Genomic DNA, 14,613 nt, shown 5'->3' with positions numbered 1-14,613 from the left:
GCAATGATAATATTTGAAAACACGCCGCACCACCTCATCGAATGTTTGTAGGTATGGCATTTCGTTGCAAACATCCAAGGTCGCAAGCTGCAAGAGATGAGCCACACCGTGTATGCTGATCATCTGTGGGCAGACTTCTTTCATCTGGACTGCTAAACCTGACTTGTGGCCAAGCATGCTTGCAGCTCCATCCGTTCCCAAGCCTGCAACCCATGAAGAGCCTCTGTAATTAAGATGCAAATTATCCATAAAGGCAGTCAATCCTTTGAAATAACCTTCGGCACTAGCATTTTCTAGCGCAAATGTACCCAAAAAAATCTTCTTCTAAAACATAACGGACATAAATGTTTGCATGTTCAGTGTAGGTTTGATCTGTAGATCCGTCAATCATGATGCCAACAAAAGGTGACTTTTTAATGTTTGCCACAAGACTTTCTCTGATTATTCTTGCAATGAAATGAATGAATTGCAGAACTGGCACATCTAGCTTGGCACTTAATGTTAATAAATCAGGGAAATCTAGAAATGGCTTTTCACATTTAGCTACGTAATAAGCAATGTTAGACGCGGTGTCATGTGCTGAAACATTGCTGCGTCCATTTTTCTGATACATATAGCTAAAGGTCTTTCTTCAGGGTTGTCTCTAGCCTTTGCCCTATCAATATTCTCTGTGTTTATTAAATTTGTCATGCCATACAAAAGTTTCCCTTTTTAAATGGAGCTTTTACGCCATTTGCTTTTTTTTGTTTTTTTTTGTTTTTTTGTTGTGTCCGTTTCTTAGCAGACTTCAGAGGAAGTTTTCTACTTAACAAAGAATCATTGGTGGTGTGGGCAGAGGGAGACAGCTTTTTGGATAGTTGTTACCTGACAGGGTCACGTTAAGAAGGGACATAGTCAAATATTACCCATGGGCTTGAAGAGAGCGTACCCATGGGCTTGAAGAATGAAATGGGTTCAACAGCAGCTAGCTATCTCTATGACCAGCATTGTTCACTCAAGCAGGGCACAGCAGTAATTTACAGGAACACACATTGAGCAGTGTGAATTGATGATCTGTATGGGTGAGGGTATATACGCACGATGTGCATTTGATGTTGACCGTAGAAACCTGCCTATAGCTGTTCAATACACTCTCTGTCTGCTGTGTAATGTCATCCTTTTTACCTGCAGGGTGTTCATTTATGGGACTTGCAAGATAGAGTTTTAGTGAGAAAATACCAAGGCGTGACGCAAGGCTTTTACACAATACACTCATGTTTTGGCGGTAACAACGAAGACTTCATCGCCAGCGGCAGTGAAGGTAACAGTGACTTTTTGTTTGCTTCTGAATAGATCTTTCTATCCTTCCTTTTGAGTGTGCAGGCTGCAGACGTCCTATGACTGTTTAATAGATCAGTTGGTCAATAGATGTGGTGCAGTGTGATTTGAGACATACAAAATGGCTCAAATCGCACTGCAAAGCAAACAACACCTGCAGGAAAACTGCATGTCATTCAGACAGGAATCACACCGCATTCCTGTTCAAATCATTTGCGATTCTTTGCAGTGGGATTTAAACCCATTAATTTTGTATGGGCTCAAATCCCACTGTAAAGGTATCGGTTTTAGGTATCGGTGCATTAGTATGCGTATTCGCTCAAATACTTGGTACCAGTATTGTTGCAACCCTAAACCGAACCATTTATTAATCTGTCCTAGTGGAAATATAATCACATTTTGAGGTACAAATGGTTTTCCTTTTTAATTGTGTTTAGTCAAGGATTGAATCACTCAAATTTATGATTTTGTTCTTTTGGAGCAAGCAACAGGACACTTTAGCAAACTAAAGCTGTCCAGTAAATGAATTTTATATTTTCCTTTCTGGCAGGCAGTGTGTTAAATCTTCACTTGAAGAGCTCTGTGCAATGCTGCTGTTCAAAACTTGTAGTAAAAGTATAAAATGCATAGTATGCAATAAAAGGAAGCCAGGCAATGACATCTCTCTGCTAGGATAGATAAGGGATTGTTCCTCTTCTGTGCGTCACTCTCTGGTCTGTCATCTGATCTCTCCTGCTTTTCCATTATAAAACAGCTGTAAAATGAGCTGGAGAAAGTTCATATTTACCACATGTAGCTATGAATCACATTGTGTGTTTCTGTGTGCCCCAGTAAACACTCCATCTTTGGTGTAAGCCCTGCTCCTGGAAGGATAGAAGTTAGCCAAAAGCAGGCCATTGCTTCTTTTCTGTGGACAGGAAGAGTATGCTGTAGATAACACATTGTAATTTTTAAAACAAAAATGTGAACCTTCAGTATCACTTTAGGTTCTGGTTAACAAACATGCCATACCTGCCTGCTCGGTGTAATGGTTGTGCACAGAGCAGCTCTGATATATCTTCTTGAATCCCCTGCTGGGGCTCCTGGCCCCTCCCCCATGCTGAGTACCCCCAGAGCAAGCAGCTTGCTCTGGGGGGGGGGGGCGCACCCATCCTGTTAGCTACCTACCAATCTCTTGTTAATTACCATATGGTATTTCTTGTGGTTTCCCAATTACAGATCACAAAGTGTACGTGTGGCACAAGCGCAGCGAACTGCCCATCGCAGAGCTGACCGGACATACGCGCACAGTAAACTGTGTGAGTTGGAACCCTCAGATTCCCTCACTGATGGCCAGTGCTTCTGACGATGGTACTGTTAGAATATGGGGACCAGCACCTTACATAGACAACCAGGACTTTGAAGGTAACTATGTGACATATTAATATTACTATTATTATTATACAGGACTTATATAGCGCCAACAGTTTGCTCAGCGCTTTACAACGGGAGACAATACAGTTCAATACAAGAGGGTTAGGAGGGCCCTGCTCCTTGGAGCTTACAATCTAAGAGGGAGGGGCTGGTGGTACAGAAGGTAATAACTGTGGGGGATGGACTGATAGGAGGAATAGAAGATTCCATTATTAGCTGAAGGCAGGATAGGTTATTGAACAACTGCTATGACTTTACGTTAAGTATGCTTGTTTAACAGAAAAAGGGTTCAATCTTGGTTCCATGCAAATAGTGGGCATATAGTAAACTGCCTCTCTGGCTCTTTGAGAGTGTTTTATTGGGGTGGGTGGCTGGCAATCTGTTGGCAGAGGAAGCTTTAATTTAAGTAATAGTGACCGTAAAGCCAATGTATATTCAGTGGTCACTTTGAGATGCTTCTCAGTGCACATAGCCAAATCAAATTGTTGGTGCAGCCTACTACATAAAGCTTGCAGACCGGATCAGGCAGATGTTAGAATGCGGGGGAATGTGAGATCTTAGTGAAACTGCTTGTAGAATGTGCTCCAAAGTCTGCTGATCAAACCTGTGCCATTGAGAACAATTGTGCAGAACTTTGGTGCAGTTTGTAGATGTGGGAAAGTGAGGCCTTCATGAATCAGCCCTTAACATCCCATCTTGTAGTGATAGGTTGGAAATGAGTGATTTTATTTATTTATTTCTTCTATACTTTAAAAATTAATTGCTTTTTTTTTTTTTGTTTGTCCCCTTTTACCTTCAAAAACTTTTCCGCACTTCTCTTCTAGAGGAAATCAGTAGCATGGACAGTTGATGGTGATCGCTCTGAAGACGACTTCTCTCTAACTTAAAATTAGTCGTATTTTTAAAATGGCTTGGGATTGGTGCAAACAAACAAAAGATTGATAGCTGGACAGATGCTTGTCACAAGAGATTTAAAAAAACAATAAAAACAAGCAAACCTACAAGTCTGATGCCCCGAAGGGGGCAGTCATTTTCCACCCTGCTTCATAGTACCCAGCTCCGATGAAGCACGTCGTTAGATTGTTATTGGACACCGTGTTACCCCCTCCCCCCTTCCATCGGTTGTGAAGAACTGTGCTATACTCCAACTCTTCATCGAACTCAGTATATTTTCCCTTCTGCCTTTTTGTCTGGCAGCCTACCATCCTTGTTGCTCTTCTGTGTAATGAAGTTTAAAAATGCTTGTTTGGAAAAAAAAAAAAAAATTAACAGTTTAGAAGGCTTGATAGATTGCTTTAGTCTGAGTATCCATTTAATAGGAAAGTATTTTTTCCTCATTTCATAAAATTCTCTCTCTCCGCTTTATTTAGCTTGAGATCTTTCCAGCTTGGTTCATGAGAAAAAAAATCGTAGCATTACGATTTCTTTTAATTTTTATTTCCCTCTCGCCCCCCTCCCCTTTCAAGGAGGGGAAAAAAAATGCAAATTTCCGGTTCCAAAACAGTACACGATGTGACATTTCGAGAACATCGCATTTGACAGTAGTAATTTAACAAAAAAAAAAAAAATTGTATTTTTCGAACTATAAAGCATTAAGTGTGTTATACCCCTGTATTGGGTTAACAGCACAATTTTTTTTTAAATAAATTATTTATAGGACTATATCGACTTGATTTGTATAAGTTCAAAACTGAAACCAGCTATTTTATGTAATCATTTAGCAGCTGCATGGAAGCCGTTTTGTTTGCTTGGCAACTATTGTTGGCCATAAAGTCAAGCTGGGTGAAGAACGGGATCAGGTCCCCCCACCCACCACCACCTCCTTTTCTGAAAACGTTATCTTGGCGTCCATTTGTTTTGCTGCTGATGCTTGACTGAACTTTCGTTAACGCACAGGGGATGAACCTTGTTTGGTGACATCCAAGACGCCTTTTATGGAAATGTCAAAAAACAATTCCACGCCACTTTTTTTTTTTTCTCTTTGTGGTTTTGGAGGATGGGGGGTAGGATTCAGTGCTACAATAGGACTTCTCCCTGTTGGACATCAATGGGAGATCTCCCCTTGCTTGGCTGTTGGCACTGGCCCAAGTTCTCCAGATCTGATTCCTTGTAGAGCATGACAGTTGAGCTTCACCAGTTTTAGCAATTTTTAGCCAAGCTAAGGATAAGTTGGGAGGTAGTTTTAAAGAGACCTGGTCACTAGCTAAATTTATATAGGCGCACACAGTGCTATTAAAATATAAAATGAGCATTTACAGTTGATCCCTTTCTGTTATCAATCTTTGCCTCTATTTCTGAATAATCTGTTGTGGGTTCTTTGACAGAAGTGTCAAAGGCTTCCTCTGCAGTTGCTCCCTGCCACCCAGCACTGAGAGCTAGAGACCCCACTGATGAATGCAAAGCCTTGAGTGATCTTGATCACCACCACCACCACCATGAGAGCAATGGATATTAATGTCTGCTCACTCCAGGCACCATGTTTATCTTCACATCAGACAATTGAAGGTGAGCAGAGAGCTGTGCTGTCAGTTCTGGTGGTGGGGTGGTAGCGGCAAGTGGGCTCAGGAAGCCTTCAATACTTTCAGGTAGTGTTGAATGGTTTCACAACTGATTTGCTTAGAAAGAGAGGCAAAGATTGATTAAAGAAAAAGATGCATTGTTATGCTGAAGCTACACATCTGTTTCAGACTTTCCAAACAATTTCCAATTTTTTCTTGTATGTGAACAGAACTATTTTCATTTTCATTTAATGTGTACTGTTTTCGCACAAGAGAAATTGGATATGAAAGACTGCGCATGATTGGAAACCGTAAACTATGCTACAGCATTTCTATGTCAAAGCCTTTGTCAGGTTCAACTTGGTATTAAACGTAGAGGAAAACCGAAGGATGGTATTAATTGTCGGAAAAGTCTCGGACATCGTTCGCCCGATTTTCTTGTAGTGTGTACCCAGCTTTAGAGATCCTCTTCTATGTTTATAGCACTGCGTGTGCCTATATAATTTTAGGTAGTGACAGTCTGGTCTTATTAAATATACAAATTTAACAAATGAGCCCCAGTGAGCTTTACTGGTTTTTTTTATCCAGTGCCAACCAACCTAAACCTAGGTGGCATAGTAAACGTGAGTTCATGAAAATGTTAGGAGACAAGGGGATGTCAACACTTAACCAATTAGATATGCTAGCAAACATTACAGTTTTTATATATCAACAGTGCCAGAGTTTAAATCACACAAGTGTGTCCTGTATAGTTTCTCTGCTGACATTAGCCGCTTTGGTGAGAAACCGAGCTTGGCCTCTCGCCATTAGCGTTGGTTGGGGAGATCTCCCAGACTAGGTCCATGAAAGCAGTACAGACCTGCCTCTCTTCCCCCAGGACAAGAATCTTATCCGAGTGATGTTACTCCTGATAGCACAGTATGTTTATTGCCTGTAACAGCCAATCATATTCTTTATACTGCAGTAAGAAAGCCAAATTCCACATAGGATTGGGCCTCTATGCCCTAACTGTTCCAGTTGGCATTGGAACTGGTAAAGGGAAGGGGGGGGGGGGTGCTTCTACAAGCAGCACAGGCTGAAACTACGGTTCTTTGTGTATTGTTTTCTTTTTTTTGATAAAGCACATTACTTACAATTATATAGTTTTTATTTTATGTTAATAGTTTATTTTTAATACAGTGTAGACAATATCCACTTTTCCTGGGTGTTATATTCAGCAGTTTCCAGCTTCTGCAAAAGCTTTGTGTTTGAGCAAACATACCCCAATGTGTCCATCATAGCAGTGCCCTTTCCAAACTGGAAAGTGCAAAATCTGGTATAGCTCTGCATAGAAACTAATCGGCTTTCAGTTTTTATTCTCAAAGCTTAAATGAACAAACTGCAGTTAGAAGCTGATTGGTTACTATCACTGCTGCACCAAATGTACGCTCCAGTTTTACTAAATCAACCCTATTGCCTACACATGATTACTTTCATTCATGCTTGGTACAAACTCAGAAGTATTTTTTGGAAAAAGTAATTTAGTAATAGATGGCTGTAGATATTTTTGCCTGGGGCCTGGTGTAAGCTGCCTGTATTCACTATACCTAATGTAATTGTCAGCTGCAAACAGTTGTAGTTTTTGTTAATGTAGAAGGCCCATGAACAGCTCTCAGAAGTTTACAAGGGATGGGGAGAAAGTAAGTAGAGAAATATCTGCTTATCATTGTCACTGCCATGACCTGAAGCAATCTCCCTCCTGAACCAGATGTTGAATTTATACAGTTGCTATCCCCCTCCTCTCCCATTGACCAGAGGATGATTGGTATTCAGTCTATTTTCACTTTCTGTTAGAGATTCTGATATTCAGAAGCTCATTATTACTTGGGAGTGAACTCTGACCCAGCTGTTGCTTAGACCTATGCTAGTATTAGGACAGATATAGCCATCCTTCAATTAATGTTCAGCATTTGCCATATCAAATAAGCTGTTTCAGAATATCCTGGGTGTCTGGCCTTTTACATGTCCTGATTTTAACTAAAAATATAAAGCTATCTGATTGGTTGCTGCAGGCAATACAGTTTAGACTCCTTCAGATGCAAAGCTGAAGCTCTGTTCAATAACATTTGGTTAGTAGAGAATTTTTGCCCTGTCTAGCCAACACAACAGGTAATGATGGCTTTGCAGGGAGCAATGGTATGGGTAAGTACCCAGAGTGATTTTATTTGTTAGGGCTCTATAAGGTCGTTTTATTTGGCGTGATGGTGGAATGGTTCCAGCAGATGTCGAATCTCCGTTTTTATTGGCAGAGACCAGCAAGCGTGTCCTTCTGCCTCTTACAGCAAGGAAAATGGACTGTCCCTCCCTTGCCTTCATTGGTTTTCTCTAGAAGATTAAAATATGCTTTTTATGGCTTTTGTTTGTATTTTTTTTGTTTTGTTTACATATGGTTTTATTTTCTGCCTACACCTCATACCAGACAGTATCATTACACAAAGCTTAGCTGTACCATACCATTATGGTGGTGGGAAACATTGTGGATGCTAGGCCTCTATATCGTAACACAAGGAGGGTTATGTATCAATAAATATAGATGCAGATCATAGTCTGTCTTGATAGGTTTTGTGGTGTTTGCTGCCCAGGATTCCACATGCAGGGGGTTGCAAACGTCAGCTTTTCACAGGTCTGCATCAAATTTATGACTGGAGTTGAGACAGATTTTCACTCAAAACAGATGCACAATTAAGTGGTCTGGTTTTATTCTGTAGCAGCAGAGGGAGGAATTGAAAAATGAAGCTCCCTAGTTATAAATTGGTCTCACAGTAGGATGTGTATGGGAGGCTGATAACGAAGCATTCATGTTTCTAATAATGGTTAGCAAGTTAAAGGACATCAGATGTATAAGTTCAGGTACTGAAAGAAAGATCCATTGTAGAATGGGGACATGGAGATTGGTGTTCATATACACTTGCAGTATTGCTCTCTGAGAGTTCAGAGTTTGTGCTGCACAGAATTCCACCCACCACAGGCTTTACATTTTGGCTGGAGAGTTTAAGGGAACCTTTTCAGTGTTGACTGAAATCAAAGCCCTGGATGACTGTAAACACAGCTTGGCTCTTCTCTTTAAAAATCTAGACCCCCCCCCCTTCCAGGAAGACAGTTACCCATATATTCTTTGTCCATTAGTGTGAGTGATACAGCTTTTCTGTCCTGTGTCCTCTAGTGGTTTATTTGTAGAAAGACATGGAGAATGCTGTCCTGATGTTAATGTTGCTCCATTTATCATTGTCAAATCATCTGGAGCAGGGGTGGACTGACAACTCATGGGGCCCCCAGGCAACGGGATCATGGGGCCTGTGTCCTTGCCCAAACTCAAAAAAGCCTATGAAAAAGGTACCAGAGGAATCTCATGGGGCCCCCTACTGACCCTGGGTCCTCGGCCAGTGCCCAGGTTTCCAAATGGTCAGTCTGTCCCTGATCTGGAGTTGCAGTAATCAGGATTAAACCCTCTTCCTCCCTCCCCCCAAGATTGATAGTCTGTTTTGGGTGCAGTTTTGCATTACAATTTTCTCTCAGGCTGATAAACCTGGCAGATTGCTATATAAAGAAGGTCAATCAAGGGTATTCTGATCGAATGGTATAGGGGTGTGCAAGGTAAGAGAACAAATGCCCCATTGCTGATATACAGATGGATTTACACTGGATAATGTTTAGTTATTTTGGCACTGTTTAATCACTTCCACAATTCTTTTTGCATACATGCCACCTTGTGCTGTCATGCCTTGTATTCACAGGAATACCCCAACTTTGGCTGCTTGCAGCCTCCATTTTATTGTCTATTCCTGTTCATTATCCACATAGAAAGGACAACTCTGACCCAAATTAAAGACTGTTACAGTAATTTTATTTTGTGATATCTAACGTATTAGAGTGGCTTTGGCAGCCCTTAGATGCAGTGGAAGTGCTTACGTAGCCATTAAAAGTTAGCCTGTTGACCTGACTTAGGAAAGATATATAAACTGGTCAAGCTGTATTGTTTGGGTTCAGCCCACAAAAATAGATGGGTTCAGTCTGAGTGGTTAACATGATTTTTCTCACAATTGCAGCTGTGTTCCTAATGAACTGAATGGGCTGCTTCTATAGATGCCACTGTGTTCACAGCAATTCCACTACAATATACCTTTTTTTGTATGTAAAAACTTTTTTTTTGTTTCTTCTTCATATGTACAGTTTAGCTTTAAAAAAAATAAAAGCGCCTGAAATTTGTTGAAAACAAATATATACACTTCTACTTGCTGAACATAATACAATTTAGACTTGCTTGGGTGAGATTGGAAGCAGAAAAACTGACGTGTACTGGTTTAGTTGCCAATTGCAGCTGTTCTTGTGGATCTTTGTGGCATGATTAAAAAAAAATTCTTAGTGGGCATAGCTTTTGCAATTATGGTGTGGAATGGACCTGCTTCACAGATATTTAGGCTACAATGGGACTCTGACACTAACTAGTCTATCAAAAAATGTGTGTGAACAATGGCCCCTCCTGTATAACTACCACACAAAGCTTGTCCAGCTGTTTTATACTTATGACCACCTGCAATTCATACAGAATAATAAAACAAATGCACATAATGATATATTTAGTTGCCACTTGCTACAGTTCTGTATTTTTAATGCCATGTATAAATTGCTGCCTCCCTTTTGAAAACCAAAGATACTTTGGAGATTTAGCTGAGGAAGCAAATTAGTTCTCAACTCAGTCTAAATGAAAAGATTTGACATCTTTTTCTGATATAGTTCAACAAGGAAAGAGAGAAAAAAAAAAAAAGATTTGACCATCAGTAAAATCCTTGCCCATGCCTCTATAACCAGTAACAATATTGCTGCTTTAAAACTACCTATGCAGTGACTATGGGGATTGCGCACCATTAGAAGCGCAGCCTGCTGAAGAATGTAAAACAGCTGCACGTTAGGTATGTTTGGGGTAGTAGTTCTCCAGCTAATTCCCTTAAAGGGAATTGGTCGCAAAGCAAAATATCAGTCTTAGATTCTAATCTTTGAGTTCCGGGGTGCATGCTAGAGCCATGGTGTTACTGCCCATACCTGTGCAGGTACCTTGCTTTGTTACAGATTCCCTTTAGAGGTATTATGCTGTTTAATCCACATGCTGCTGTTCTCAATCGCAGTTGCCTGTCATGCTGATCCTCCAGTTTTATGGTTGAGTTGTTGAACTGGAATAGGCATGCTGTCTCACTACTCTTACCATCTACATGATGTTGGTGGCTCAAGTACTGAGGCTTGGGGACTAGCATTATTAGGGAATTAGCATTTTGAAAAGTGAGTGTAGAATGAGGGGACATGACACAGTTCTGAAAAGATGTCAATGCTTCTCCTAAGACCCTGTCCTTTTCTAAAATGCTCATATGTCCTTGGTGATAAAGAACAGGGTTTACAGATCAGGACTGAATGCTACTGGCTGTGTGCATGATCTTATTCTGTGACTTTAAAGTACTGAAGACTAGGATAGCTAGGAAACTTGCACTTGAGTAGTGACAGTCCCAGTCCAGGTTTCCTTTAGTGTCTAGCTTCCTTGTTTAGAATGTGTAGCAGAAACAAAGGTGTTCACGTTGTGGATTGTGCACACCATATCATTAGTGAGCAAGATCTATAGTGATGGGGTGAAGGGACCAGTATAAGACTCTTCAGAATTCATTGATGAGTGAATCGATCTGTAGTTGACTCCCTTCTAACATGCATTCAATCTGCTTCAAACAGGTTTTGTATTCCCATAGACTTCTATGGGGAACCTGTTTTGACATGAACAGAATACCTTTGTGCATGGATTTTTAAAGTGGTTGTAAAGGTGGAAGTTTTTTTTTTTTTTACATTAAGGTGCACTCTGCATTGAAGTTAAAAGAAAACCCCCAAATGGAAGATCAGGGCTGCTCTGTGCAAAACCATAGCACAAAGCAGGTGTGTATAAGATCTGGGGAACAAAAAAAAAAAAATTCAATCATGTTTACAATCACTTTAAGATCACCAATAACCTAAGGTTAAGAGATTTCAGTTGTCATTTAGTTACTTTTAGCTTTGTTTTCTGATTACAGTAAAATGAATACAGAAAATATATAAAACCATGAACATATTAGAGTCCAATCTTTCCCAGAAGTCAATTTAAAAACAAAGTGGGGTTAAGGGAAAGTAATGATTTTGCACAGAAAAAGGGGTCTGGAGATATAATGTTCAACTAGTCCTGCCAAAATGTGATGGTCTACCCCTCACAAAGCTGCCGTATTTAGAACCTAACCCGTAGACAACCTGTCAGAGCACTGTCACACTTACTGGCGGTGGTGGTTTGTCTGCTCTTTATGCATCCATTTTTACTGCTTGATAAGAGGAAAAAAAAAAAAAAAAGCAGTATCTGTGTGAATCTTTTTAATCCCAAGATGTTGGACACAGTTTGGCCTTCCTGCAAGTTCACCCATACAACATTTACTATATACACACACTTTTCTCTGTGCTGTGTCCACCGTCCTACTTTTTCTCAGTGGCCTGTCAGTACAAAACAAAGTTGAAGAGAAATTTTTTTTCCCTGAAGTCCCACTTCTGTGAGAAATTAAAATGTAGACCTATACTGTGAATGAATATGAGAGGATAGAAATAAGTTTCTCCCAAATTCCTTGAATTCTTCTCTTTGTGAATGCCAGTCATGTGACCAAACACTGTGACATTAAGCACATGATCCTAGGTAATGGGGCTGTAATGTTAAGTATGGGGTTTAAAGAAAAAAAAAAATTATATTCACCTAGGAAGATGCAGCATCAATCCGATTCTGCATCTGTCTTCTGCCAGCTCTACATTAAGAAGTGAGCGATCAAACACTAATGATCGCTCAGTTCTCCCCTCTGAACAAACTGTCACTGGCTCTGTGCCCTGCCCCTCCAGCATTCATTTGAGCGCTGGGGAGGGGAGAGAGCAATGCAGCCGATAGGCTGAGCCAGCTGCTAGTTGAGCATCTGGGTAAATCCTGACCATATTGTCGGGATATTTCCGGAGCTTGGACTGGCTCCGTGATGTCTGCTGAAATTGGGTCACAGGAGTAGAGCATGAACTGCACACTGCTGTGGTCCAAATGAGAGGTCGGGCGAAAATGATTTTGGCCATACTTCTATTTAAGGCAGTCTGCCAATCCACAGCTGTCAAAAATTCCTCTTTGAGCAAGATCACATGACCAGTACTTGGCAAACAAGGTCAAGGAGAAATCAAGAACTCTGGCAGTAAGTATTTCTTCTTTGGCTGTAGTGTAAATGCTGAATTTAAAGTCCATTTAGATGTGGAGTACAGGTCCTCCGAAATAAAAGGAAAGTGCAACAACTGAAGCCATTTGATTGGTGAACACGGCTCTAGTGAAGTGTAAATTAGGTCAGCTGGTGAAGACATACTTACCGGTTCCACCACAAATCTGTCTTCCTAGAACAGCATTGGCAACAGAAATAGCTTCTGCATTAGAAACAGGGTTTGATGAATACCTGCCCCCCCCTCCCTTTGGTTTCACCTGCCTGCCCCTACTGCAGTGTTTCTCAACTCCAGTCCTCATGGACCCCCAACAGGTCATGTTGTCAGGATTTCCCTCAGATGAAACAGCTGTGGTAATTACTAAGGCAGTGAAACTGATCAAATCACCTGTGCAAAATAATGGAAATCCTGAAAACATGACCTGTTGGAGGTCCATGAGGACTGGAGTTGAGAAACACTGCCCTACTGCATCTTGTGAAGATGGTAGAGCCAGCTGATGGAACCTCAGTTCAGAGGAAGTATCTGACACTTCTGAAAACATCAGATACTAATGATTTTACAGCCACCCTCACTCTGCAACCGATTGAAGATACAAGGTGGGTAAGTATACCTTTGATTTTATTTTTTCCAGGTTGGACTATTTTACAAATTTACTAATGGCAAAGTTGCTTTGAATGTTAAAGGCACAGTGTGTAGCTACATGAATAAATCAGCAAATATGTAATTGTGGTAAACGTAAATCATGGCCAATCTGGATGCCTGCTTTTACTTAAGCATGTCCAGCATCTTCTGTTGCTTACTGGGCAAAGAGCCTCCATGACTTGCCAAAATCGAATCCTTTATTTTTAATCCAAGCAATGTGGATTCTCTGACCTACAAGTCAGTAAAACTTCTGTGCAATAAAATAAAAAAAAACAAAAAAAAAAAAGCAATCAAGGAACCAACTGCTGTGTTTTCACATGTCCACAGTGGCTCCAGTATATTTTTATAGATAGATTTGCATAAATCACCATCTCATTTACCCCCTTATTTCCTCCCCATTCCTTTTGGGTTAGAATATTCAGAATTTCATACATTTAGAACTGAAGACAAACTTCTATAAAGAAAATCACATTCAACCGAAAGATAGAAGGAAAAAAAAAAAAAAGGTTTTAGGAAAATGATAGACCATAAAAGCATGTATGTACATTACGAACCAAGCTGCAGGGATCGAGAACAAATCTCTTTAATTGATCTCGAGATTTTTTCAATTGTCAAGATTTGTATGGAGTTGTGGTGGAACTAGTTATCAAGTAGAGCTTTTTTGGTATGTTAATGACTATTTGCTATGGACTGATATTAAATGTTTTAAAAAGATTTTGCGTTCTTAAATATTTTTGATTTTTTTTTTCTTTTGAACTATATTACGCAGTTTCAATTTCTTTGTATTATTACCACATTAAAGTATAACTTTTGAGTCTACGCTATTTATTTTCACTGTTTTACTAATTTAGGGAACACCCTTTTATTTCATTTTTGTTTTAATAAAAAATGTGTAGTATTTTAAACTTTTTTTCAGGTCAAATACCTTTTTATTTTAAAAATATTTTTAACTATTTTTTTTCCATGTTGGTGCACTGCACTCAAGAAAATCATTTGTATTCCCTTAATTTCAGTCAATAAACAGAACGAATAACTGGACTAGAAGTGTATTTATTTGCTCTGCAAGTGTCTGTCTGTTGCATGGAGACCGATTGTATTACGTATGCAGGGTGCCTGGGCTTTGAGCATGTGAAAGCAGGAGAGTCTTAAAGCAGCATTAAACCCAAAGCAAACATTTGTTATATTGCAGCTTACCAATTCTTAGATGTGATGGCTGCATTAGTTCTTTTTAGGCTTGCTTTCTTCTATTTTCATCTGGTGATCCAGCCAGTAATTCTGTTCTTTAACTGAAAAGCTCTCTTGCAGTTAGAGGGAAGGGAGAGACCATTTACAACTGGCAGGGGTGCTTAAAACGATCAGCTTTATTTATGTAAAACCTTTATAATCTGTTACAGCTGATTTTTCCTTTTGGGATAAAGTATTTGCTGGAGTTCAGCTTCAATTTGTTAGTGCATTTAAATCTGCTAGTACT

The 14,613-nt window shown here is 40.0% G+C and overlaps 1 protein-coding gene across 2 annotated transcripts in view; it reads left to right on the top strand.

Moving 5' to 3' along the window:
• The window catches only part of WDR26 (WD repeat domain 26), a 119,172-nt gene extending 104,992 nt beyond the window's left edge, over positions 1-14,180 (top strand). For both annotated transcript variants that reach the window (XM_089685070.1, XM_089685071.1), the window contains 3 exons: positions 1,171-1,300; positions 2,536-2,721; positions 3,555-14,180. In XM_089685070.1, the coding sequence (XP_089541196.1) occupies positions 1,171-1,300; positions 2,536-2,721; positions 3,555-3,580 (342 nt within the window). In that variant the 3' untranslated portion in view covers positions 3,581-14,180. The remainder of the gene's footprint in view (positions 1-1,170; positions 1,301-2,535; positions 2,722-3,554) is intronic.
• The last annotated feature ends 433 nt before the right edge of the window (positions 14,181-14,613 follow it).

Source organism: Staurois parvus, unplaced genomic scaffold (assembly GCF_062004578.1).
Source record: "Staurois parvus isolate SC_StPar_1 unplaced genomic scaffold, SC_StPar_1.0 ptg000362l, whole genome shotgun sequence".
Taxonomy (NCBI): Eukaryota; Metazoa; Chordata; class Amphibia; order Anura; family Ranidae; genus Staurois; species Staurois parvus.
Note: the sequence above shows the minus strand (reverse complement) of the source record. Positions and strands in the feature narration are given on the sequence as shown.